This window comes from Sclerotinia sclerotiorum, genomic scaffold (genome assembly GCF_000146945.2).
Source record: "Sclerotinia sclerotiorum 1980 UF-70 scaffold_2 genomic scaffold, whole genome shotgun sequence".
NCBI classification, from domain to species: Eukaryota; Fungi; Ascomycota; class Leotiomycetes; order Helotiales; family Sclerotiniaceae; genus Sclerotinia; species Sclerotinia sclerotiorum.
Window position 1 is genome coordinate 1,803,574 of NW_001820834.1, and position 26,187 is coordinate 1,829,760.

Genomic DNA, 26,187 nt, shown 5'->3' on the forward strand with positions numbered 1-26,187 from the left:
CAAAATCTCTTTGGTACCATCAAAATACATTGGAGCAGATGGTCAAAGTGTCAGAGCTAGCTATTGGAAAAGTTCCCTAATTCCTAAGTGTGTGTTGCACCATGGGGCAAACACATGAATTGGGAACGCGTTTATGCCATGTGAGTTTGATTCACGTCCACACGTGATGTCGATGGTTACATTTCACACCTATCTTTTCTCCTTCCCTTCGTCCTAATCCTATCTCTCCACTTCATGTGCAGTTCTTTCAAGAATAATAACTGACGAACCCCAAGGTACCTCTTACTTCCGCTCTAGATGCATCAATCTTTGTCCCATTCCCAGGACTCCCTACTACCCCTCTCCCCACTGAACGTGATGCCCTTCTCAAGATTTTGAGGCGTCATCACCATAGAGTTCGTGCAAATATCGTCAAAGCTTACGTGATTGAAAAGGAGAACTTGCTTGAAAAATTCAAAGATGATATCGCGAAGCAGAAGAGTGCTATTGAGGGTAGTAGGAATGGAATCACTTCCCGTCCCACTGACGGAGAACGCGCAGCTTCTATCCAAGAAGATGCGTGGAAAAGAAGGAATGAAAAGGAGCTTGAAGATCTTCGCTGGTTGAGAGGTCCGAAATGGTTGTTACTTTTGCAAGCGGAGGATAGAAAGAATGGAGTTTTGTCGGTTCCCAGGGAGGAATTGAATAGGAGAAAGGAGAGGTTAGTGGAGGAAATGAAGGGACACGAGAGTGAAGAGTATGAGTGGGATTTCGAGAGCTCTTGTGACCCGGAGCCCGGCAGCAATAGACAGGGTGGGAAGGATCATGAAGGAGATTTGGTGATGGGGGGAATGAATTCGTCAAATGCATCACCGACTGAACTTTTTACATCGGCTAATACCATTACACCTTTTGAGATCGAAGAAAGGCTCAATAAGGATCTGCAGAGATTGCTTGAAGATGCGATTAGTAAGGTGAAGGAGTATGATAACCATGTAAAGCCTTTCGTGACGAGATTCGAAGAATCGTTGGACAAAGGGATCCTCGATGGCAATGGAACGGACAAGGTTGGAGGTATCTTGAAGAATGCGCGACTGAAATTAATTGTACCAAGCCCATCTGAACCTGTTGCAGGGATATTGAAAAGGAAGTCTGTTTCAATGCAAAGTCCCCGGGATACGCCAGTTGGTATTCTGAAAAAATCAACTTCGATACAAAGTCCTTTGGAGATACGTGGTGGCACTTCAAAGAAGTCAGTCACAATTCAGACTCCATCCGAGAACAGCGCCAGGCCTTTAAAGAAGACACTATCAATTCAAATTCCACCCAACGCCGAAAAGGGTTCTCCGGACAGATCGCTGGTACAAAGTCCGCAGGAGTATACTGGCAGCGCTCTAAAGAAGGTCCGTCTTGACGACCCATTCTGGAACCCCACGAGTCGAAGCCCGCACACGAATCCTTCAAACTCTTTGCAACAGATCTCTTTTCCAATGAATCCACCGACAGGTCCAGAAAGTCCTGGTGCTTCAAGGCGTCCTTCAGATCCTTTGGATCTGCCGCAGAATCCTACTACGCCAGGCGCTCCCGAAGATTCCAATAAATTCACACCCCGCCCCCATCACTTGAGTCCGGTACATAGTCCACCTTCGTCGTCACGGTCCTCCAATTCGTCCACTATGCGAGGTGGCGGACATTCGCCAATCTTTTCTACAGCTCCTACAGATCAGAAGAGCATCGATGCTTTAGTTGGCAGAACCTTCATATCGTCAACTACCTGGTATCCTCAAAGTGGCAATCATTATAATTTGGATATAATGACGGGCGACGAAATCGAAGTTTCTAGCCATGTAATGGGAACCGGGTATAACGCATTCAATTTGACTTCACATAAGGCAGGACAAATCAACGTCAAATACTTTTTACAGGATATCGAGCACAGCAAATTAATTGGTAAAACTTTCATATCATCAAGCACTTACGCTCCGAGATATTCCAACCAGTTTTACGATTTAGTGATAAATCGTGGCGATGATGTCACGATCATAAGGTTCCACTCCGGCAGCGCATATATAGGTTTCAATACGACATTACAGAAGACAGGTAATTTTAACGTGAACTTTTATGCGAAGGATATTGAAGATAGCACCCACATCGAGAAAACTAGCAAGTTGTCCAGTTCTAAAGGCATCTCCAAGGATAGCAATACTTCATACATTGGCAAAACCTTCATTGCAACAGACACCTCGGGTCCGAAGAATGCCAGAGATGTGACTACCCTTAAGATAAGAATTGGCGATGAGATTAAAATTACCAAGTACGCTTCTGGAGTGAACTATGTAGGGTTCAACGAGAGATCAGGAAAGACAGGCCAATTTGACATGGATCGTTTCTGTAAAGATGTCGAGCGTTCTATCAAAGAAACTGTTGGCAATGAGCTTACAGTAGCGAAATCTCAACTTCCTAGGGATCATTTAGGTGTTACTACTCATGGAGCCAAGGGCTATGCTAAAGACGAATCTGGAGATGACCGCCAAAAAGACCTCGCCGTACATGTTGGGAAAACCTTCAAATCAACACATAACTGGGTTCCAAGACACCGTGATAAGACTGATGATTTGGAGATCAGATATGGGGACTATATTGAAATCGTCAGTCATAACTCGGGTACCATGTATGAAGGATATAACCTCAGAACACAAAGGGTGGGACAATTCAATATTTCTTACTTTTATGTAGATATTGATCCGCTCGATAATATTGGAAAGATCTTCACAGCCACAAGCAGTCAAAATACCTCGGATTTGACTGCTCTCACGATTAATATTGGTGATGCCATCGAAATAATGGAGTTTGTTGGGAATGGTGTTTACACCGGACATAATTTGAAAACTGGACAAACTGCTGGAGATTTCTACATTGATCAATATCGGGATGACATCGAACGTGGCCATCTTGTAGATGGAAATTGGGACGATCTCGAGCCTCTTGATTGTATTGACAAAATCTTCACGGCAACAAGCGCTCAGAGCCCTCGAGGTTCTTCAGATAACACGCTATCAATCTCCATTGGCGACGAGATTAAAGTCACAAAGTTCGTCTCAGGATCAACATTCCGTTGCTCCAACATAACGACTGGCGAATCCGGACACGTTAAATTGGTGTATTTCCGAAAGGATATCGAGGCTGCTAGCAAGCCTTCAGAACATACCGAGGCAGCTGACAGATTTTTAAATGACATATCTTCGAATATGGATCTTGATCCTATTAGCAGATCTTCAGAGCCCACTACTGTTAATAATGATAAACAATCTGGTAAATTCAGCTTTTCAATCAAGGGGGCTGGACAGAAATCTTTGAAGGGACAGGCAGGTGTTGGGAGATTGTTCTAATGTTATGTCATTTGTGATAGAGAGAGAGAGAGAGAGAGAGACGAAATGGGTAATTTGCAAATAGGATGGAGATGTGTTTATTTTCTGGTTTGGGTAGGAAAAGCGAAAGCGATCTAGGATGGAGTGGAGTGGAGTTTGAAATATTGGTGACTTTTCGAGACGAGATGAGTTGAAATTGAAATGGGTGAGGGTGGTTTAATTACCTATGGAGTTGTGAATTTTAATAGGTACGCCGTGAGAATTATCTGCTGTGGTTTGGATCGATTGGGGTTTGTGAATTGAATGGAATGGAATGTCTGCTTCATATAGGTAATTAATTAAGAATACATATGTCGAGTATGTAAATATTTTACATTTTAAAGGTAAATAGGAATAGGAATAGCAATAGAAATTCGCTCTTTCCACACCCATTCCAAGAAGGTTGGCTATAGTAGCTACCTGATTACTTTTAAACAGTGGCTTTAGATTGTTCAGGGATTGATTTATGTATCAATCAATATTAATATGTTCTTTTTTCTTTGTAAGGTTTAACGTTGTTTTATTGTGATTTTATGGTGATATATATATATATATATATCTTTATGTTTTATTTAGTTTGAGTATTACCTATTGTTTGCCAGTGAAGGAAGGAGTGGAAAGGAAGAGGAGAAAAAATGTAGCTGTGGAGATTGGGGTATTGATAACTGTGGATGGAGTTGGGGAAACGAATTTTAGATTGATAGAGGATGATGGGGGGAGGAGAAGAGGTTCGGAAGATTTATCTATAGCTGTGGTAGACTTTTGGCTTTGTTATTGGGAGGGAGGTTCTAAGGTGTTTGGGGTGAATTTGGAGAATGTTTGGGTTGTAGGTAGGGAGGTAGGTAGGTAGGTAGGTAGGTAGGTAGGTATGATGTATTGGAAGGTGGGATCTTTTATTTTGACTTTGATGGGATAGGTGAGGAGATCTAATCTAGAGACTTATCTGTTATTATAAGTTGGTATTTTAGGCAATGGTTAGATGTCGGGAATATTGGGATACTCTGTTGCAAGTCTTGGGTGTTTTGTTTGAAACTTGGAATGTAGACTTATGATTGGGGCCATATTTCTAACATTCATCCAACGATGGACATGATCAAGACGACACCGTACTATCAAAGCAGGTGCAGAGTGTGGGAGTCGGAAGATATGCGTACGTCCAAGTTACTGGGATGAACGTGCCAGAAACGGTTCGAAGCAAGGACTGCTTTATGGACATGGTCCGCTCATGGGGCACAAATGACCAGTACTCTATCGCTGTGGGAATCAACACAATCACAAGGAACGGTTTCTTGGTAGATGAACAAGAATTTTGCAGCTTGTTGTTGATATAGTGTGGGCAACAATTCTGGCATAGAGGTGACTAGTACTCTAGCACTCTGTCAAACAAATAAGATTACAAGAAATCACATCAACAGGATGTGAGCAAATTGAAGTTCACGTGAAATGTAAATTTGACTCAAAGGCAATATGAAATTTATAACAATTACTAATTTTTGATGGCTTCTCTCAGTCCTTCTAACTTGACATGATGCCCTTTGAAACCATCAATAGACACAAAAATATATGATACGTAAGTCGTATGTAGCAGCCGGCGGTAAGTTGCGCATTCATAAAGCTTTTTTGTAAGAAAAGATTTCATTTGCATCCATTCCAGCGCTCAAATATGTTCCTCTAGAACACAAGATAGAGGAGGACTCGATTGATTGTGAATTGCTTCACACAAGTACACCCACAATAAAAGTGTCCATTACAATTTAAATGAAGAAAAGAAAAAGAAAAGATTTAGAAAATTTGGCAAAGTGAAGAACTTTATAGGGTGGCAGATGAGTCAGCATGGGTTAACCAAATATCCAATCATGATAACGGGGAACGGGATTAGTAAATTCCATTGTTACGCTAAGAAGTTACATCCGAACGACGAGAGCTTCAAATGATTTGGGGTAAAGAGTAGATAATTAGGTATTCAATTGAAGGGTTTCCCCTCACCACCTCTTTTGTACTGCTGAGTTTCTTTCTTTCTTATTTTTCATACCCAGATCTTATAGAACACAATGTTGAGGTCAACGTTATCGAGATCCGCTTTGCGAGGCAGTAGACAGAGCTTCCGTGTTGCAAGAACATTCGCAACTACAAATAGAAGACAGGCAGAGGTTACTCTTACTGTTGGTAAGGCGCATTGGATCTGCGAAGCATGTTATAGGAGATTTGGCTAATTTCTCTATGCTAGATGGCAAACAAGTTTCGATAGAAGGTATGATGGGATAGATTACAATTAAGATAGAAAAGTTGTTGACACGCCACAGCTGGTTCTGCGTTAATTCAGGCATGTGAGAAGGCGGGAGTGACAGTTCCAAGGCAAGTATTCAATGGGTCATTTATAGGTTAGGGTTCTCTGCTAACACTTTGGTAGATATTGCTATCATGAGTAAGTCGACACGATGCGCACACTACCGAACCCCACTGATACGAATATTTACCACAGGAAACTTATGATTGCTGGAAATTGTCGTATGTGTCTAGTTGAAGTTGAGAAAGCACCAAAACCAGTTGCATCATGTGCATGGCCGGTCCAGCCCGGTATGGTTGTCAAGACCAATTCGCCCCTCACACATAAAGCCAGAGAAGGAGTTATGGAATTTTTATTGGCCAACCACCCGTTAGATTGTCCTATTTGCGACCAAGGAGGAGAGTGTGATTTACAAGATCAATCTATGAGATATGGAGCCGATCGTGGTCGATTCCACGAGGTTGGTGGCAAGCGTGCCGTTGAGGACAAAAATATCGGACCCCTCATTAAAACTTCGATGAACAGATGTATTCAGTGCACAAGATGTATTCGATTCGCAAATGATATTGCTGGTGCACCGGAACTTGGATCTACTGGACGAGGAAATGATTTACAAATTGGAACATACCTGGAACAGAACCTGGATTCCGAGATGTCTGGAAATATTATAGATTTGTGCCCTGTTGGAGCTCTCACATCAAAACCATATGCATTCAGAGCCAGACCTTGGGAATTGAAACACTCCGAATCTATTGATGTTTTGGACGGTTTAGGATCAAATATTCGAGTCGACTCAAGAGGCCTCGAGGTTATGAGAATTCTCCCTAGGTTAAACGATGATGTCAACGAAGAATGGATTAACGATAAGACTCGATTTGCTTGTGACGGATTGAAGACTCAAAGACTTACTACGCCATTGATTAAAAAGGATGGAAAATTCCTTCCAGTCAGTTGGGAGCAGGCTTTGGTAGAGATTGGTGCCGCATACAAGGATTTCGCTCCAAAGGGCAACGAATTTAAGGCTATTGCTGGAGAACTTATCGAGACTGAGTCCATGGTTGCTATGAAGGATCTTGCTAACAAGCTCGGCTCCGAGAACTTAGCTCTTGATCAACCCTCTGGAAATGCCCCAATGCCTCACGGAATTGATGTTCGTTCGAATTACTTATTCAACTCCAAAATTTGGGGTGTAGAGGAGGCTGATGTTATTCTGATTGTTGGAAGCAACACCCGACATGAAGCTGCTGGTCTTAATGCTCGTATCCGCAAACAATGGTTGCGCTCCGATCTTGAGATTGGTGTTGTAGGTGAAACATGGGATTCAACTTTCGAATTCGAGCACCTCGGTACTGATGCGGCCTCTTTGAAGGACACTCTCGCTGGTCCCTTCGGTAAGAAGCTTGCAGATGCGAAGAGACCAATGATTATTGTCGGTTCAGGTGTCACTGATCACGCTGATGCCAAGGCTATGTACGAGACGGTCGGTACTTTCGTTGAGAAGCATGCCTCGAACTTCTTGACCGAGGAGTGGAATGGATACAACGTTCTTCAACGTGCTGCCTCAAGAGCGGGTGCTTTCGAAGTTGGTTTCACCACACCTTCTCAAGCAGTTGCTGAGACAAAACCCAAATTCATTTGGTTACTCGGTGCCGATGAATTCAATGCCGCTGATATCCCTAAGGACGCTTTCGTTGTCTACCAAGGTCACCACGGTGATCGTGGAGCTCAAATAGCCGACGTTGTCCTTCCAGGTGCCGCATATACTGAGAAGGCAGGAACCTACGTCAACACCGAAGGTCGTGTACAGATGACTCGTGCTGCTACTTCATTACCAGGTGCCGCTAGAACTGACTGGAAGATCATCAGAGCAGTTAGTGAGTTCTTAGGTGCTCCGTTGCCATATGATGATGTCGCCGCTCTCCGGGATCGTATGGTCGAGATCAGTCCTTCATTAGCAAGCTATGACGTCGTTGAGCCAGTCGCCTTGAAACAATTGAGCAAGGTGCAATTAGTGGACCAAAACAAGGGTAGCCAGCCAACGGGTGCGCCATTAAAGAAGGTCATCGACAACTTTTACTTCACAGATGTTATTTCACGAAGGTTAGTTTATCTACAATCCATTTTTCCCAATTCTCTTCTCCCCTTTGATTCCCTTCGACCCCAAGCAATTAAAATGCTAACTCAAACTCCAGTTCGCCAACAATGGCCAGATGTTCAGCAGCAAAAGAGACAGGTAACCCCGAAACTAATTTCCTGGCTCCGGGCTACTCGAGCGAAAATCCTCGTGGTCGCGTGGCTTACGGGCCATGAACTTGATTTTTGTATTTGAGGAATGTTGCAGAGGGTCTTGGTTTTCTTGCGTGCAAAGACGGTGTTTGTGTATATATGGGTAGTATGCAGTCGAATGAAAAAAATAGTATTTCAGAGAATTTTAGAATATCACTAGGTGTGGAGATTATGTGAAGGAATTCGTGAAATGTGAAGCACGTAACATGGGTCTAAAACATATCAATCAATCACTCTAGTTAGTCTGAGGCGCATTTTTCTAGGGATCAAGGCACACACTCTATGCATTTTAACAAATACTGTACAAAATCGCCGGAGAAAAATTTCGAACCTCATTGCCTCCCTGATGTGCCCTAAGCAGAATCTAGGTCCATCTCCACCCAACGCCAAATAATGCTCAGCATATATTGTTTTGTCAGTGGCTCTAGAAAGAGTCACTCCTCGTACAGGCAAGTATCCTTTTCCCTCTTCCGTCGGGTCGGCCCCTTTTCCTCATCTGCCCACCAATTCCTCCAGTTCCAGTTTGTCTTCATGCCTTAATAAAATAAAGCTCCCATACAACCTAGAGTATTTATACGGGCAAAGTAAATCTCTTTCCCTTCATAACCTTGGTATAATAAATCCAGAAGAAATCCGAATAAAGAATCGTTTGAACCACACCCGCAAGCACGGCAATTCCATCCCAGTGCGATTCCCGGAAATATCTCCACAGCCAATTGGGTATATAAAGCGCACGGTAACTTCCTAATGCAAATAGGTAGTTGGCTGTAATAGTCTCGGCTTCTCCTGTTCGCTGCAACAAAAATAATTGTGGGAGGATAGCTACGGATTCCAGCCAGATACTAAAGGCCCATAGGATCTCAGCGGGTGTATAGGCGTAAGGGTATATGAGGGCCAAGACGATGGAACCTCCAAGGAGATATTGTACGCGGAATGTATCAAGATTTGGATCGTGGGTTGGTTTGAAGGAGGTGGTCATTAAGTAGATGGTATAGCCCGAGGAGGCGAGGAAGAGTAGTTTGAAAGTGGTGTTGTAGAGGGAATCGGTGAAGGTCCAGAAGAGATCGAGGTAGCGGGTGATGTATACGAGTAGGTAGAGCGCTTGCGATTTGAAGGATATACCGGCGCAGGACTGAGGGAGGTTAGGTTAGATGCTTGAGTGGAGGGATGGGGCAGGGGGAGAGGAGAAGTACGTTTGTTTGGTGCATTTTGTGGAGGAGGATGAGGATCGAGAGAAGATGGGAGAAATCCCCTAAAAGTACAATATGTTAGTCCATGACTTGAAGATGTGCGAAGTTACATTTTGGTGTTGGAAGGAATAACATACCCAAGATTCGAAAAAGATTCATGTTGTGCAAGTCAAGGGAGTTTCCCTACACATGCGCAATCGCAAACAACTCTGTTTCAAAGATTCAAAGAAAAGTATTCAATTCTCAATTGAAAAGACGAGCAAATCAATTGTATTCAATCTTCCAATTGTTTGAGCATCGAATCTTCGAATTGTAGTCGATGTTTGATTGAGGATATGAGGACACGCAACTATGAAGCTTAGCTAAGTGCTAAATTTGAGTCGCGATTTAGCCTTGTAGAAAAGGTACAGACAGGTACTAACAGGGATGGAAATGTATGGTTACTAGCACTTATTGGCGGCGGGATCGGGGGAAGCTTGGCTGGTGGTTGGAAGTGGATTATGTAATCGTGAATTTCAAGTCCTTTGTGGCGAGACGATGCCCGAAACATTTTGAAATGGGAACATGATGATTACGAAGCGCATTTTTGCCTAGAAACTTCCACTTACTATTCAATATGTATATTATTTAACTTTCAATACAATCTATTACACTCTTTCACGAGTATATCTATTGCTTTCTTTCTTTCATATTGTGCTGTGAACCATAACAAAAACCATAATTATATACTCTTAGGAACTTTGGAAGCTAAAGATTATTGACACCGAAGTCATCATGTCTACTAACCTCCAAGATCCAGTCTCTATAACCATCACACATCATGGTAAACCTCACACATTCTCTCTGCCTTCCACGGCGACAATCACAGACCTCTCCGATTCCATCGCAGCCACTCTCTCGATTCCGCCTTCAAACCAAAAACTCATGGTTTCTAAACTCGGGCTTTTGAAAGTCCCCTTCAAAGACCCTTCTCTTCCTATAACAAACCTAGCCGATAAAAAGATAACATTGATGGGTAGCACCGTCGCCGAAGCATCTTCAGTCGTCGCAGGTGCACTTGCTGCATCTCGTGCTGTCAACGGGTCTGGATCAAGCACGAAGCAGAAAGTATCCGCATATAAAACGAGGGATTGGAAAAAAGAACAAGAGGAAGCACAATATACATTTCAAACTATCCGACCTCTCCCGTACCTTCCCAATCCATCAAAATCTCTCCAGTTCCTTCAACGCCTCAAGGATGATGCAGGTATCAAGGCAGCTATGCGAAAACATAAATTCACAGTTCCGCTCCTTACGGAAATGAACCCGATTGAACATACAACTTCCAATCACGAAGGCACATCTCGCACGTTGGGACTCAATAGAAATCAAGGGGAGGTAATAGAGTTGAGATTACGAACCGATGCATATGATGGGTATAGAGATTACAAAACTATTCGCAAAACTCTGTGTCACGAATTGGCGCATAATGTATGGGGACCCCATGATAGAAACTTTTGGAATCTATGTAAACAGATAGAAAAAGAAGTTGAGGGGAATGATTGGAGAAGTGGCGGTCATGCTGTTGGAGAGGAAGAATATTATGGAGGAGAGGAGGTAGATGATCATGGAGGATGGACCGGTGGGGAGTTTGTGCTAGGAGTTGGGAATGCGGGTGGTGCAGAGAGTACGGGCGCAAGCTCAGTTTCGAGTCAGGGAATGAGTAGGAGGGAGATATTGGCAAAGGCGGCCGAGGAGAGAATGAGGAAGGTTAGAGAACAGAGCGGAGGTGAGGGATCAAATGCGGGTGGAGGGGCTGCTTGAAACCCGGTGCATTTGGTTTATTTTTGGTAATGGGCGTGCTTTTAGCGATGGCGTTTGTGCTTTTAAATCTTGAGCCTTTGAGCAGTTCTCAAGCATATTCTTTAGGAGCGGTGCATATGGGCATTGACATGGCATTGATTAAGCCGATCAATAGAATAATCTAATTCACAAACTTATGTGTACATTTGCTTCAAGATATCTTGCAATACAGTCTATATTGCTATAGTGGCCTTGAATTCGGTGGAGTTAAGGTGTAGTTCTGGCATCTGTTTCTACTGAGCTTTTGCTGAAAGGTTTGGTGAAGAAATATGCAAGTGTCTATTTGATACAGTTTATATTGCCTAAAAGGGAAAACTGAAGACCTCAGGCTTTCAACGTGCGGGGGAAGCTGCGGGCAGGCCTTGTTCTGATAGTGAATGATATGGTTTATAGGATATACTTAATATGGATATTATAAGCAAGTTCTTTATAAACTTGAAACTGAAGTTGTGAAAGCCCTTCAAAGATTTCTAAGCATGTAGTTAGTTGTAAGATCTGTTGTATAAATCATGATATGATATTCAAGTCACTTTATCATATAAACCCTCAATCCGCGTGCCTTTGTAAAATAGCAATGCAGTATAGTGCCTTTCATAGATCAGAGCTCGGTGCTGTTGTACGGGGTCGAGTGGGAAAAGAATAAATAGGCGAGTTGGGATGAAGCTTTAAAGGGGGCTGTTTATTGGTTCATGGGTTCTTCAGTGAATTCACTTTTTTCATTCACTGATTAAAAACCACGGATATTTTAAATGTTCGAGGTTACAGTAGTATTTTTCGTTCTTATACTTATTGGTGGTAATGTTCCATACCATTCTCGGTGAAGTTCCATGTTAAATTTGATTTATATTCTCTGCAGAATAAACAAACCCAAGGCCGAACAGACACAACAACTAAGAAATCTCTCACTGTATTCAAAAATCTACATATCTCTCTCCATCTATTCTCTTTAGGTCTCATAAATACAATCATCAATCAATTTGTAGCATATTGATTTTCATTAAGTACAAACCTTCTCAATCTCGGAGTTCGAACTATCACAAAATTCATACAAAATGGACTTCAGCACTGGCCTAGGTCTATCATTTGGCACAGGTGATATGGAATTTGAGAATCGAGACTTCAATGATGAAGAATCAGGAGGACTGTCAGGCAATGATAACCAAGACCAAAAAATGGAAGACGATGGAGGATCTTCTGGGGATCAAGCGTCTTCTCAATCTCAAGTTGCTGACCCGGACGCGACTCCCCGACCAAACTCAACTAACCAATTCACCCCCATCAATAGAGCTTCAACTAGTGTACCAGTACAGTCTTTCAGTCAACCCTATCGAAATAGTCAGCCAGATGCCCCCTTTCATCTACTCAGAGATAATACAGAATTTCACGGTCAGATGAATGCCAGTTTTGGATCACAGTCAGATAAATTCAATCCAAAAATCTCTGCACATGGAGGTTATACAAACAACATTTCTCAAGGAATTCCTCAAACTTTACAATTTAGTGCAGATCCTCAATTCAATAATCATCCTCAATCAGGATTCCAGAATATGTCCACTCAACATGGAATGGATAATGGTTTGAAAAACTCAGGTATGCAATCTCAGCACTTTAAGAAAAACAATAATCTAACTCATCTGTCTTCTCAAGCTATGCTGTCACCAAATATCAAGAGAGAGTCTAGCAACATGCAACAAATATCTGGCTATCCGCAGTTGAACAACAATCAGAATTTTGGTGGTCGTGGAATGAATCAGAATGAGCGCAACCAACGAACTCCCCGGATGAATGATAGCTTTCGACCTCATATTAGCTTTTCAATGAGCAATCAATTTCAACCAATGTTCAACAATGAAAATGAGATACATGGCAATCAACTTGGCAGTTCTTCTTTTGGAACACCAGGAGACATGCATCAAATGCAAAACAATCCCCAATCGCTAGGAAGCTCTCACGTCAAGAATAAACAAGCACTTCAACCAAACAACCTCTTCCAACCCTCCAACTCAATGAACAATAATGAGATGATGAATACCAACGTCATCCAGCCTAAACCAGCAAGTCTCTCGGATTATACACCTAGTGAGCAAAAGTTCATAGTTAAATACATGAAAGAACAAGGATTGCCAGTCAATAGTGCTGCAGATGTGGAATCATTTATGGACCATGTCAATCTGGTCACGGCAAAATACAATGCAAGAAAAGCTCAGATGCAGCCGGAGCCCCAATCAACTGGATCCTCTCGAGTTTCTTCAACTTCTACTGTTATTCATCATTCTATGAATGAGGATGGGGCTACAAATCAGGGAATGGGACAGGGACAAGCTTGGGCAAATCAATTTGGCCAAAGACGTACTGGCAATCCATTTCAGCCACAAGCATCAACTTCAGGTGCTCAGATGAATGGTTACAACCTACAATCTGAATTTCCACCAGTACCTCCTCACCTCATTCTCCGATCGAATAACGATCTGAGTAACCCTATATTTGGAGATCATCCAAAGGACTACGCTCAGGTGAGCTCGAATACAACTGCACAATCAGCTTCAAGACTATTCGCACCTTTAGGTTCAACAGCACTTCATACTCCACTTGCCCAACAAAACAATGCTGTTCAAAACCAGCAGGGACAATCTCAACTCAACAACACCAATAATCAACATCTATCTCGTCCAACAAATAGAAATCACTTCTCCCCAAACGGTGGTGGGATGCTCATGGGAGGCTCATCGCAGTTTCATCACCATGGTCTACCTTCTGAGTACATATCCCCTTCTGGTTCTTACTTCGATAATTTTGCTGACAGTGGTGTCGAATCAGCCGATCGGATTGAAGGGGGTGAGGAGGATGAACAGCAAGAGGAGGTATCGGGTTCTGGATTGCAGGCTGGAGAACAGGATTATGAAGATCGAGAGGAACAGCAGTACGATGATCGAGAGGACCGAGATCAACAAGGGCAGAAAGAGGAGCGAGAAGACGAAGACGAGCAAGAACAAGAGGAACGAGGGGAACAAGGGCAGCAAGAAGAACAAGAACAAGAGCAAGAAATCGAAGTCGATTCAGATGGTTGGTCAATTCATTCCGACGAGGTCCTTTCGCCACCACCTGATATCAATCCAATCCCACGTCCAATTGGCATGGCACCCTCACCCATACCTCGATTCCCTAGCAATGAGATAAACCCGAACAATGCACCCAACAAACCACCACCAATCATCGGTAGCGGCAATCGCGTTTGGAGTATTGCCCCGGGTGCGTTTAATGCAGCGGGAAATATCACGGATTGGGATAAAGCGAAGAGAAGAGAGGTAAGTGATGAATTTGTGTGTGAGTGTAGGGGATCGTTTCATAAGGAAGGAAAGGGTTATTATATGGCGGAGGATAGGTCGTTTATTTGGTGTGATGCGGGAGAAAATATCAATGATAATGGGGATGAGGGTGATGATGATGGGAGTGAGGAGGAAAGTGAAGGAAGTGAGAATGGAGAGGATAGTGAGGAAGAGGAAAAATTGAGAGGGGTACCGAAATGGGTTAAGCAGGTATTGACACATGGACCGAGGATTGATAAGGATGAGGTGAGGAGGGAGGAAGAGACTTATAGGGAGATGATGGCACGAAAGGTTAAGGAAATACTTGCTAGGAAGGCGGCGAAGGAAAGAGGAGAGGAATTACCAGAGGGTTCTGTTAATGATGGAAATTTTGAGCCGATGGATTTTGATTCTTGGGTGGATGATGGAACAATTAGCGATGGAAATGAAGGAGATCAGTTGGAACCGAATGCAGAAGGCAAAGGAAAACGAAAAGTAAGACCAATAGATTCAGATGATGATTTGGAGGGAGAATCACCAGCCAAAAAGTGGAAAGGTAAAGGTAAAGCTACGGAATCGGATGGAGAATTGGATGAGAGAGAATTGGTGAGGAAATATAAGAGTAAAGGAAAAGGCAAAGTCCTCGAGCCACCGGAGGGCATGGACGTTGATGATATTCTATTTGGAGAGTCTGCAGAAACAGCACGCTTGGCGGAGGAATTAGGTCTTGAACCACAAGATAATGTCGAGGAAATGGACGATGATAATGCGATCTTTCAAGACGATGTCAAAAAAACCACACAGGAGTCCAATAACCTTCAATTCGAAAACGAACCTGCGATTCCGGATCCCGAACTCGCAGCTACTGGCATCATCTTACCAGCTTCCTTCTATCTTCCTTCCAACTCCAAATTCGAAGAAGAAATCGAAGAAATCCCTAAACCAGCACCATATCTATCCAGAAGAAACGAAGGACCCTTCAATATCTTCCAATCTCTCCTCCTAACCCCCGAAATCATACTCGACCTCATGCGTCATCTCTCTCCCAAACAGCTTCTCGCCCTGTACTGTCTAAGTCGACGCTTCAATGAAATTCTCTCGGGCTGGATGGCACACTCTATCAAAACCATTGTCAAATACCAAGCACCATTCAGCTATAAAACGTACCCCTTCTTCCTCTACCGCGAACTCAGCATCCCAGATCCACTGGGCCATCTCAACAACTCCGGCCAAATCCGTCGCGTCCCCGCCCTCAAATACCATCAAATGGTTCTCCACCGCGTGCGCGTCGTACGGGACATCCTCGCCGCACTCGCCCGACAACATCTACGCTGTCCCCCAGGCACCAACAAATCCCTCAAAAAAGTCTGGTTCCTAATGGATATCTCCACCACACTCGACCGCGTCCGTTTAATACATAATCGCGAATTCTTCACCGATCAAGATCTCTACAACATTCAACACTTTATCGTCAAACTCGACATGCGATTTAATGATCCGACCGACGGACCCGGTTCCGACATGTTGCGCAAATTAATGCTAGGACAACGGGGTCTTTCACCTCTTTGGCGTCTGTTAACGCGCACGGGGTTTAGGGATCTGTATGAATTATATGCGTACAGTGTGCGGTATAGCTATAATCCATTTATACAACCTGAAGATCTGCAGGAGGGAATGTTTGGAGTGCCAGCGGAGGAAATAGGACGTGCGCATCTGGAAGGCTGGGGAAAGGGATCAATGCATTTAATGCGAATTGATGAGCTAGTGATGCGTGAGGCGACGAGGAGGGAATTGGGCTTGAAGGAACATGTTATTATGATGTTTTTGTGGGGGTATGTGGATCCGTTGACGGGGGAGAATTTGAGTCCGTGTAGTGAGGAATTGTATATGAGTGATGGGGAGGGGGAGGAGGTGGAGATGGAGGATACGTGGGAGGGGACGGGGATGAATATGGCGAGGTTGGAGAGCTTGGTTTTGGGGAGGGAGGAGAGTAGTGAGGATGATGGGGGTGAAGAGAGTGAGGATGATGATGATGATTGGGAAGACGAAGATGAAGATGAATTTGAAAATAACGAATTCGAAGATCCTGGATTTCAGGAAAGACAACAGCTCTGGTCGTAGATTGGGTCGATTGGATGCATACGGGATTCAAGAATTTCAGAATGAAATGCTTTTAGGCAACCACAAAAAGAGAGTATACTCTTTTGTCTGATAAGTATCTTGTAACAGTATCAAGTATCAACTAAACATGACATTAAATTCCCCAACTATGATATAATAATGACATCAATATCTAGAACTTTGTAGTCTAATAAACCAGCAATATATAAAGTTAGTTTCCTTTTTTTAAGAGAAAAAAAAAATTAAAACAAATGGAAATCTTATCAAAATCGAGTCAAAAGCAAACAAAAAAGTATAGAAAACCAAAACAAAACAAGACGAGGTCTTCGAGATATTATCAAAAATACCAATGTTCAATTGAAAAATCAAATCCTAGAGTTATATCTATCTATATTCATATCCTCTTGTATCAATAAACACCTAAGAACACCCTCCCCCCAAAAAAGATAAGATACTTTCAAGTCATTGGTAAGATCTTACGATTGTTATCGATATCAACATCAAAATAAAATCACTGCCACAGACTAGAAAGTCAACTTCAACCTTGTATATTCATTTAAGTTGGTGAAGAAGAAAAGAGTTATCTGCATCCAGCTTATCTACTATACTACTGATCTTACCCAGTCATCCAGCCACCAATTGCATACTCCATGCCGCTCTACTCCTCACCACCACCTAAATCTCATTGCATCCACCGCAACACATGAACACAAAATAGGAAAAGACGTGAGAGAAAAAAAACTTGCTACATTGAAAGGAAATAAAAACAACAAAGCACAGCCATCCCACCCCCTAACCATCCTCATCACACCATCCCCAACCAGTAACCTCCATCCTCCCATCCGTCCACCCCTATCCAGACCCAAGTATTCCCCAGCCCAGCCATCAATCAAATCATCAAACCTTCTAGCAACCCAGCCTCCAATGTCCTAAATATCCGCCTACACCCCATTCCAAACTAACCAATCATCGTATCAATAGATAAACGACAAGTGCTTAATGCTAGTATGTGTTTTTCCCTTCTCCCAGAAAGTAATAAAGGAAAAAGTAAAGAGGAGAAGAGAATCAAAATATTCGACATATAAGTGCCAAGAAGCAAAGCAAGGTAAGGGTAACTTGACCGCAAGCACACACAAGTTGAAAAGGGAAATACAAGAAGGCGCAATAAAGAAACTAACTTGAACAACATGCAGAAATCCTATCCCTTCTCGAAAAACCCCTTGCCAATATCCATCGCCATTGCCATGCTTTTTGTTGTTTGATCGAAAATGCGTTTGTCGTTGTTTCCATACCCCCGTACGAAGAGAGGAAGATTAGACCAGATTTTAGACAGAGAAGACCGAGGACCCGATCCAAACACCCCAACCGCATTAAGGGCAGCACTCCTTCGCTATGCACCAAGCCAAGATCCAACCAATTCAAGTCGATTTCGTCCCTTTACACACCATCAAGCGCATTCCATCCGGTTTCATTTGCTCGCTTTCCCTTCGCAACCCGTAAGTCAGATTCCGCCTTCCGCATTAAAAGAACTCCGCCCTCCAAACTTTGTTCCATATCAATTTCCCACGTGGTGTAAATTTTCCCTGCCGTTTTCTTTATACCGCTACCAATCCAACCGACTACCCATCCCAACCACCCATGCATGCGCTAAATCCACCTTATAAACCATTGTAAAATGTCCACAATGCCCCGACCGATAAATGTCTATCTTTCATTCGAACCCCAAAGCCGTCCTGAAATGTAGTCACAGAAGAGAGAGTCGAAACGTATGAATGGAAAAGGGAAAGCGCGAATATCAAGAACGTCTTACGCTGGAGATTTGCTTGGAGCAGCAGCACCGTTTTGGCGAGCATCACCACTACCCATAGACAAGTTGGTGATTCCAGATGAGAGGAAAGCAAATGGATCACTTTCACCTTGGTTAGCGTAGAAGTTGTTTGACGGCCCTGCGGATGCTGGACCATTGCTGGCCGATTGGAAAGCAGCCTCTGCAGCTCGACTATCGAAAGGACCGGCGGAGTGAGCACCAGTTGCTGGACCGAAATGAGTGTTCAACGATGGATAGGAACCAGTTGGTGCACCAAGACCGGATGGGAGAGCGTAAGTGCTGGGAGGGCCACCAAAGTGTTGACCACCATAACCGGATGGACCAAAGCCACCAGCAGCTGAGGCAAAAGGACCAGGACCGGGAGTACCAGCCATGGAGTTAGACCCCATGCTATAGTTATTGGCAGCATCCATCGGGGAAGGATAACCGGAATCGGCAACGACGGCGGCACCTGCACGGCTCGCGCCACATCTCAGGCAGCTGACATTCTTGGCAAAGTTGTGGTAACCACACCCTTCAGATCCACACTTCCAATCACCAGCACGGAAAGGAACAACACCACCACCACCTCCCATTCTTCCACCTCCGTGGCCGCCTCCCATACCTCCATGATGACCCATGTGTTGTGGTGGAGGCATCATTGCTGGTGGACCATAACCATAACCACCGCCACCACCACCGTATCCACCGCCCATCTCAGCAGCTGGACCACCACCCATCGCTGGGAACGAGCATCGGAAACAAGCGGTTCTGCGCTGGAAGTTGGAAAACCCACATGACGGGCAAGTCCAGTCTCCAGGACGAGGCCTGTTTTTGCTAGGTGGGAAAGGAGTAAGAATTTCTGCAGCACGGTCAAGAACGCGGCTTGACGATGGTGAAACCTCGATAGCCTTCTCATTGAGAGCTCGCCCGTTCATGCAAAGACTTTCAGCGGCCTGGAAAGGTGTTAGACAGTGACCACGGATGTTAAAAAATTTGATAAGTGAAGCAGTAGATAGACAAAGTAAATTCTCGTAAAGTAAAAGAATGTATTCACGTGGAGCTGAAACCACCATCTGAGACTCGTGGCACATTATACAAAATAGGAAAAGATGAGTAAGGGAATTTTGGCTGACCTCTTCATGGGATGAAAATACTGCGAACCCAGAACCAGTAGGCTTGTGTTGATCTGGAGTTCTGAGGGTCCAGAAAGCAATGGGACGACCACCAAATTGGGTGAACCAGCTTTCAAGCTCGGATTGGGTGGTATCGTGGGGAAGTCCTGCCATGTGGAGAACTTTGCTGCGCTCGGAAAGAAAAGCTCTAACATCAGCACGGGCATCCATAGGTCTGGTGAGGACATCAGGATGCTCGTGGGGAGGTTGTGACTTGCGAATCAACCCTCGGAGAACTCTAGCAAGTGTAACCGCTTCCTCCATTGCGCGACGGGGCGAGGCCGGAGCCAAAGCTTGGAGATGGAATGGAAGATTGTGTTTAATTGGTGCACTAGCTTGAACAGGTTCAACTTCCAATGCGGCGCAGATGTTGGAAAGCATGGATGGGCCGAATGGCAGAGATTCGGGGTGATGCTGTTGCCATCTTTGGTACTCTGTTCGAAGATCAAAAGTTCGAGAATGTTGTAAATATGGGGGCAACACAACAGCTTTGTCACGAGCTTCGCGGGGAAGCTGGACTCGAAGATCCCATGAGTCAAGTGTAACAAAAGAGAAATCGAGGTTTTGGGATGTGAGGTGCTCGGCAGCAAATGTATCGAATCGGTTGATCGCATCGCGGAAGGTACCTGCAGTACGAACATGCTCCCATGTAAGAGTAGTCAAGCTCGCTGTTGATATTCAGTTAGTCAATATTCGGAAGGATCGGTATTGTCGTAGCTCAAACGATTGAGGACCATCTCTTGATAAGATGATTTCGCTCGGCACTTACTGCATAGAGGAGTAATTGGAGTGTTGATGGGCTTAACCAGAACACTCTCTCGATGAAGCTTGAAATTTTCTCGATTAGCAAATTGAATTCCGCGGATAGATCGAAGCGCAAATCAGATGAAAACTCACCTCATCACAGGTTTTTGCATCAAGTAAAATCCATCCAAGCTCTATCACCTCAGCAGAATCCTTGGTAACGTACACACCATGCTCATCACAAGTGGTAGCAACATGAATGACAACATATCGATCTAAGTTGCCTTGCTGGGTCTGAATAGCTGTCGACATCTTTTTTGAATTTTTGAATGTGTGCGAGGTTTAGAAAATGACCTTTTATTTCGAATTGAGAGGTATGTGGTGGAGGAGGGGGGGTAGTTGATGTAATCGATGGGACCTCCAAAAGACGAATAGGAAGGTAAGGAGGAGGTAGAGAGAGGAAGGAGCAACAAGATAGAAAGAGGAGAAAACAATAAAGTTAAAGAAATAGCCTTAACCTTAGGTAGTCAATTACAAAACCTTCGGGAAAGGATTGTTTGGTTGAGAAGGGGAAAAAGAGGGTAAGGAGGATGTGGAGCTAAAAACTTTGTGGTAAACAGCAAGTTTGAAATTTGACGGCAGGGAATTGAGAATTTTAGCGGGACGAGAAAGAGAAGAGGCTGCAACTGAATGGAGCTTGGGACAATGAAGATAAAACGATAATGGGAAAAATTAAAAAACTGAAAAAATGTCAAAAATTAATAATATAAGATCTCACAGAGGAGTACCGGTAAGGTTATGGATCTTGGGAATAGCAATAAAAGATAACGACAATACTCTGTCTGCCTACCACTTTACGGAGCATTTATAAAATCAATAAAATCAATAAATCGTGTGCGTGTACAGCATCAACATCATATTACTGATCAGTAGAGAATACTACCTACCGGTGCTGCAGGGTAATTATTTGTTTTAATTGAATTTTATGTATTTCTAAATATACGTAGTACGTTTACCTAAAATGATGATTGGACCTAGTAGTAGGTAGGTATGTGAGTAGGTTGGTGGGTAGGTGGTGGTGATAAGTAATAGGTGTTGAAAAGCACTGCATTTTATTATGGTATCAGGTACCTGGGTAGTACTTATAAGGTCAATAGATAGAAGGCTGTAGTATCTAGCCTATTCAGCCTATCCATAACAATACTATCCTATATAATATTATAGATATAGAGTGTTTGACTCCCGGAGACCTGCTACTGCGTAATGATTTTATTCCTTCATTCGCTCACTCACCGAGCACTACCCTCCTTCCTATTACCTCATCACAGTCCCCCGATGAAAGTTATATTATTCACTAGTTTACCACTGAAATGGTCCTGATTAATTATACTTTCTTCTAATCTTCCCCCTCTAACCAGATCCATCATGATAAGTCGCTGTACCAAGGTATCCATCAGTAGTGAGAAGATATTCATGTTGGCATTGCATCGACTAGCTATCTTAGGGTCAAAGAGCCTGGCGAAATGGAACGATTTCAAACGAAATGATTCAGATTTGTCTTCTAGAAAGATTCAAACCTGACTCCGTCTCCCTGTCAACTTCGTCCAAAGAATAAGACTGAATGACGGACGGACGATAGAATGAATTTCCCCGGGTATTCTAGCCCTAGAGACTTATCGGTGAGCACCATCACCACACCACAACTTAGCACAGCTTGCAACAACTTATTAATATCTTGCTGCTTCCTTCCACGTCCTTTCCGCCTCTTCCATCCTGTCTTCTTAGCCAGGGGAGTGGGCTAGTCAAGGTAAATATATATTTATTGATTTCTTCAACTACGGGTCCTTGTCTCAAATGCAATGTATCTTTTTCTTTTGATCAAACTGCCTTCAGGGGCTCCCCTCTACCGAGACATAAGGGACCACTGACCAGCTACCAATCAACCTCATATATCGACCACGCTGCATTCTACACTGTACACTGTGCAGTATCTCCAAAGGTTATTTTCCCGATTCAATGCTCATATCTATTGAAGATTATTCTTTCCGATTAAAGCTTGGAATCGTTTTTACATGGGAATAACCAACATACCGGCATCAATCAGATGATTTTTCCACTTCATCCACTTCTTTGGAATTGACCCATATCTTTTTTTTTTTCGTAGTATCGGAAACGAAAGAGGGATCCACAGTTATACAAAGTACCACCAAGACGACGGAAGCTTTCTCTTGTGAGCTCGAATTTCATATTTGTGAGAGTGGAATATCAGTGAGAAAAGGGTACAACCCGTGGGAAACACGATACACTGCGTGAAAGCCATGATGCCACGAGTCAACCTCTCCCATCATCCACCGCTGTCGGTCCTTTCATCCTACCAGAACCAATCGGTATTCAATGCTTGCTGAACTGATGAGTTACAACGGCTTTCTCTCATGCTTGGCTGCCGTTGATTAATCAGCTGTGCAACTGCAACTGTACACCGTCTTTCAAAAGCATAGCGGTCCCTACCTGTACAACTTCATCATCACTTTGAATTCCCGGTTCCCCCAGGTAAGAATTCTGGAATCCATCACCAACAGTATATGGATTGTCCAATCATCATCAGAGCGTCGGAAAGGACAACATACCAATGTTCAAACAAGCGGTAACGCAAAGGGTAATATTACCAAGAAAAAGGCCCAATCCAATTCCATCTGTCGAGATCTGTTGAAGCCCCTATCCATTCAACAAACAGTACATCATCGTGGGGGTCCACAGATTCCATCCCATTCTCATATGTTTCAGAACCACACTCGAGCCACTATACTCGGAATGATCATCATCGGAATCCCGTTATAATCCGCCGCCACCACTTCATGACTTGGTTTACCCCAATTTTATCCAGGAATTTTGGTATGTCGCCATGAAATGATATCTCTCCCAAAAATATTTGTACTGCGGTTGGAAAATAAAAGCTCTCTAGATTTCTCCCTGGTGATCGTGATTTCTCTCGTTACAGCCTTGGATTCGATGTATCTGATATCACCAAGCGGATACTCGCATATCCTGTTTGCAGAATACGGCACATAAAATCGGCTCGGGCATTTGATCAGAGCAAGAACACAGAAAGCCAAAATGACCTTGACGCGATAGCCGCCGTTCCACACATATTTGGAGGGGAAGGCTCCCGTATCTATTCTTCCTTATGTGACAGTTGGACACGAAATTTGATGAAAATGGAAATACCTACATGATATTTAGACCCCCTGACGAGATTCCTGATTTGTCCTTCCTTTCAGAGTTACCATCGGTTCGGGTTTGCACTGCCTTCCCCGGAGATTATGATTTGATGAATATTTTTTGGCTCATATGGGGTTTGACAGTGAGATTTTGCTTTTGCTTTTGCCTTTGCCCTCCTGAAACTTCATAGCTTCGAATGGAAACAATTTGGGGATTCCTTTATTTGTGATAAGAATAGAATCAATTCTTTAACCGACCAATGGACGTTGGAACTAAATTCTGAGAAGCCTGTGTCCTGTCACTCGCAATTACCACAACAAACGATTATCACAACCAGCAATCACGTCACCATACCTCCTTTAACTCAAGATATACTCCATACTTTATTATTTGAGCATCATCTTTTGCAGTACCGATTGACTTCGATTCTGATCAATGTTTACTCACTATAAGCCAATGAACAGTAACGGCTCGGAGCTCGAACATTTTAACCTTCCATGTGCTAGATGCACGCTTACGAGTCAGTCGTGGTAGTCTTAGTCTCACCATCACCTCGATTCCTCCGACCTTTTCTCTACCAGTCCACTCAATATTGTACATTACATATCATCTCGAGGATATTTGCATGTGTATCACCTTTGACAACATTGGTTTCTGTTCTTTTGCTACCTGATCATCGATGCACCGGAAAGTCCGTAATTGCAGGTGCCGCTGATACCTTCTATTTTATCATTCACAACCATTCATCGGCGGTTCGAGAGATTGAGCAATCGAGTGTTGCGTTACTTCTGACAAGCTTCAGGATTTGAGGATTTGGTTGGAGTTAATCTTACATTTGGATTCGAATCAAGTGTTTTGATTCTAGAAGAGCAGAAATCATCATGGGCTTGTGTTTTGATTGTTAATTCAATGTTCTATTATCGCCTTGTTTACTTTTTTATTCTGAATGCAGCATCAACTTTCTCAAACCATCAATTTCCGTCAATACCTGAAGACTTCCCAGGTGGCAAGTCCATAGAATGGATGGCGATTATCGCACAAATCTCATCACAAACATACCCAAATCCGTGTACCACATTCGAAAGAATTTGAAACACAAGAAAGTGACTGTGGAATCGGGATAGATGCTGAACTACCTAGTTGGAAGAACCGGAAGTATCACATCATCTCTCCAAAGTTGTGCTTGCGTATGGAAACTTCCCAAAAAGGTTCGCGATACATTGATTTTTGCGCGCATCTAAAATTCGTGTATATCCGTTATCCAACGTTGTCGAAGACCACTACAAACAGAGCACTATCCACAAGCTCCATTTTGTATTATTCAAGCATCTCGTGTTTAACCAGAATGTTTATAGGGTAGTCGGGAGCTTCTTTTCCATCATTTAAGGTATCTCTCCCCCTTTGAACGAACCTCTTTAGTGTTCAAAACAATTATTCTTGGATTATCCTTGCATATACAGGCTGGGCGCCCCAAGCTCCTGCTTGAAAATATATTCAGTTGTCAAGCGAGATAGAGCATGCTTTGATTCGTCAATGGATGTCTCGCGTTTATGAATTGTGAATGTGGCATGGATTAGCTTGTCTATGATTGCTCTGGAAATGTAAGCCTTGTGTTGATTGTGAGGCTTTATTCTGGAGATTTTTTTGGAGTTGATATATCTACCTGCCTCAGGGTGTTGACAGCCATCTTGCTCGAGCGCCACATTCTCGACCAGCCAAAATATAGCAGTTGGACGATTTCTTTGCCAAATTCGATCTTGTCCGTTGAAGTTGTAAGAGTGGGAAAACGGACTAGGTGACATATGAAGCCATGAGCACTTTTCTGTCCTTATCCTCAAACTGCCAAACACAAGATGGTTTTTTTTCCTTCTTTTTTCACAATTTGCCAACAATCGCGCTATCCCATCATGACATTTAACTGCGCAAGTTCAAGGATCCCACGAAATACCACGAGAGTCATGGTACGCAGGTAGTCCTACCGAGCATTACATGACATGACATGAATCGAATCGGCGTTTACTCTTCACCCCGACATTCATTTTATAGATATTCCCGCAGTAAAATATCTTCGCGGTTGGTGAATGGTGAGATATGCAATATGGCTTGTATATGTATAAGGAACAGAGTAGAATTTTGATGAATTTGGTGATTCAGGGAATGAATTATACAGTGCTATCTACCGTGTTTATTCATATATCCTCTTTATCTGGAAGGGATGGTTTCACGGAAAAGTTTCTGGTGAATGAGGAGATGTGCAATATATTGAGTTTTTTGGGGGAAGAGGGAATTTGGTATGTTATGTCATTTCAGGGTGAATATTCGCATACGCAATGGAACCTGACCTGGAATACCTGGGTATTGATTTCTGGAAGGAATAACGATATATGATGTATGATGTATGGTGAATAAGGAGATACGCAACAAAAATATCGATAACCCACCCACCCACCCACCCACCATTCACCGAAAGCATGACGCTGTAAGATCTTCCAAGAAAGCAGGGGAAAAACATCTAGTGGATGGAGAGTCACGCAACAATATCGCCTTTTCGAGATCATTCGGGGAGAAGTGGGTAGTGAGTTTTGCAACAAAACGAAATAGAAGAAAATAAGGGATAATTGTATATAGAATGTATGATGATTATGAGGAGGAGGAGGAGGGGCGCGGGCATAAAAACCAGGTGAATAGAGAGATGAGAGGTTTGCAATATTATCATCATCGTCGTCGTCGTCTGCTTCTTTATTTTTGGGTGGAAGGTATGGGAGGTATGGGAGGTATGCAAAGATTACATACAATGTATAAAAAAAAAGACCAAAATATCATCT

The 26,187-nt window shown here is 43.3% G+C and overlaps 9 protein-coding genes across 9 annotated transcripts; 5 read left to right on the top strand and 4 right to left on the bottom strand.

The window, feature by feature from the left end:
* Nucleotides 1–101: 101 nt before the first annotated feature.
* SS1G_01766 (predicted protein) lies at nucleotides 102–3,368 on the top strand (the record flags this gene model as incomplete). Its single annotated transcript, XM_001597522.1, has 2 exons — nucleotides 102–140; nucleotides 276–3,368. 2 exons carry the CDS (start codon nucleotides 102–104, stop codon nucleotides 3,366–3,368), a joined length of 3,132 nt encoding a protein of 1,043 aa, XP_001597572.1.
* Nucleotides 3,369–5,437: 2,069 nt separating this feature from the next.
* Nucleotides 5,438–7,983, top strand: SS1G_01767 (NADH-ubiquinone oxidoreductase 78 kDa subunit, mitochondrial precursor; the record flags this gene model as incomplete). Its single annotated transcript, XM_001597523.1, has 5 exons — nucleotides 5,438–5,552; nucleotides 5,614–5,637; nucleotides 5,690–5,756; nucleotides 5,869–7,773; nucleotides 7,866–7,983. 5 exons carry the CDS (start codon nucleotides 5,438–5,440, stop codon nucleotides 7,981–7,983), a joined length of 2,229 nt encoding a protein of 742 aa, XP_001597573.1.
* A 547-nt stretch (nucleotides 7,984–8,530) lies between these two features.
* Nucleotides 8,531–9,308, bottom strand: SS1G_01768 (hypothetical protein; the record flags this gene model as incomplete). The annotated part of the gene is made up of 3 exons (XM_001597524.1): nucleotides 8,531–9,091; nucleotides 9,153–9,211; nucleotides 9,287–9,308. 3 exons carry the CDS (start codon nucleotides 9,306–9,308, stop codon nucleotides 8,531–8,533), a joined length of 642 nt encoding a protein of 213 aa, XP_001597574.1.
* Nucleotides 9,309–9,923: 615 nt separating this feature from the next.
* SS1G_01769 (hypothetical protein) lies at nucleotides 9,924–10,952 on the top strand (the record flags this gene model as incomplete). The annotated part of the gene is made up of 1 exon (XM_001597525.1): nucleotides 9,924–10,952. One exon carries the CDS (start codon nucleotides 9,924–9,926, stop codon nucleotides 10,950–10,952), a length of 1,029 nt encoding a protein of 342 aa, XP_001597575.1.
* A 1,091-nt stretch (nucleotides 10,953–12,043) lies between these two features.
* Nucleotides 12,044–16,417, top strand: SS1G_01770 (hypothetical protein; the record flags this gene model as incomplete). The annotated part of the gene is made up of 2 exons (XM_001597526.1): nucleotides 12,044–12,581; nucleotides 12,639–16,417. 2 exons carry the CDS (start codon nucleotides 12,044–12,046, stop codon nucleotides 16,415–16,417), a joined length of 4,317 nt encoding a protein of 1,438 aa, XP_001597576.1.
* A 1,392-nt stretch (nucleotides 16,418–17,809) lies between these two features.
* Nucleotides 17,810–17,917, top strand: SS1G_01771 (predicted protein; the record flags this gene model as incomplete). Its single annotated transcript, XM_001597527.1, has 1 exon — nucleotides 17,810–17,917. One exon carries the CDS (start codon nucleotides 17,810–17,812, stop codon nucleotides 17,915–17,917), a length of 108 nt encoding a protein of 35 aa, XP_001597577.1.
* A 306-nt stretch (nucleotides 17,918–18,223) lies between these two features.
* Nucleotides 18,224–20,455, bottom strand: SS1G_01772 (hypothetical protein; the record flags this gene model as incomplete). Its single annotated transcript, XM_001597528.1, has 4 exons — nucleotides 18,224–19,180; nucleotides 19,361–20,067; nucleotides 20,169–20,226; nucleotides 20,297–20,455. 4 exons carry the CDS (start codon nucleotides 20,453–20,455, stop codon nucleotides 18,224–18,226), a joined length of 1,881 nt encoding a protein of 626 aa, XP_001597578.1.
* Nucleotides 20,456–22,514: 2,059 nt separating this feature from the next.
* SS1G_01773 (predicted protein) lies at nucleotides 22,515–23,962 on the bottom strand (the record flags this gene model as incomplete). Its single annotated transcript, XM_001597529.1, has 3 exons — nucleotides 22,515–22,651; nucleotides 22,771–22,858; nucleotides 23,810–23,962. The coding sequence occupies 3 exons, from the start codon at nucleotides 23,960–23,962 to the stop codon at nucleotides 22,515–22,517; spliced, it is 378 nt and encodes a 125-aa protein (XP_001597579.1).
* Nucleotides 23,963–25,030: 1,068 nt separating this feature from the next.
* Nucleotides 25,031–25,322, bottom strand: SS1G_01774 (predicted protein; the record flags this gene model as incomplete). The annotated part of the gene is made up of 2 exons (XM_001597530.1): nucleotides 25,031–25,153; nucleotides 25,275–25,322. The coding sequence occupies 2 exons, from the start codon at nucleotides 25,320–25,322 to the stop codon at nucleotides 25,031–25,033; spliced, it is 171 nt and encodes a 56-aa protein (XP_001597580.1).
* Between the last annotated feature and the right edge of the window lie 865 nt (nucleotides 25,323–26,187).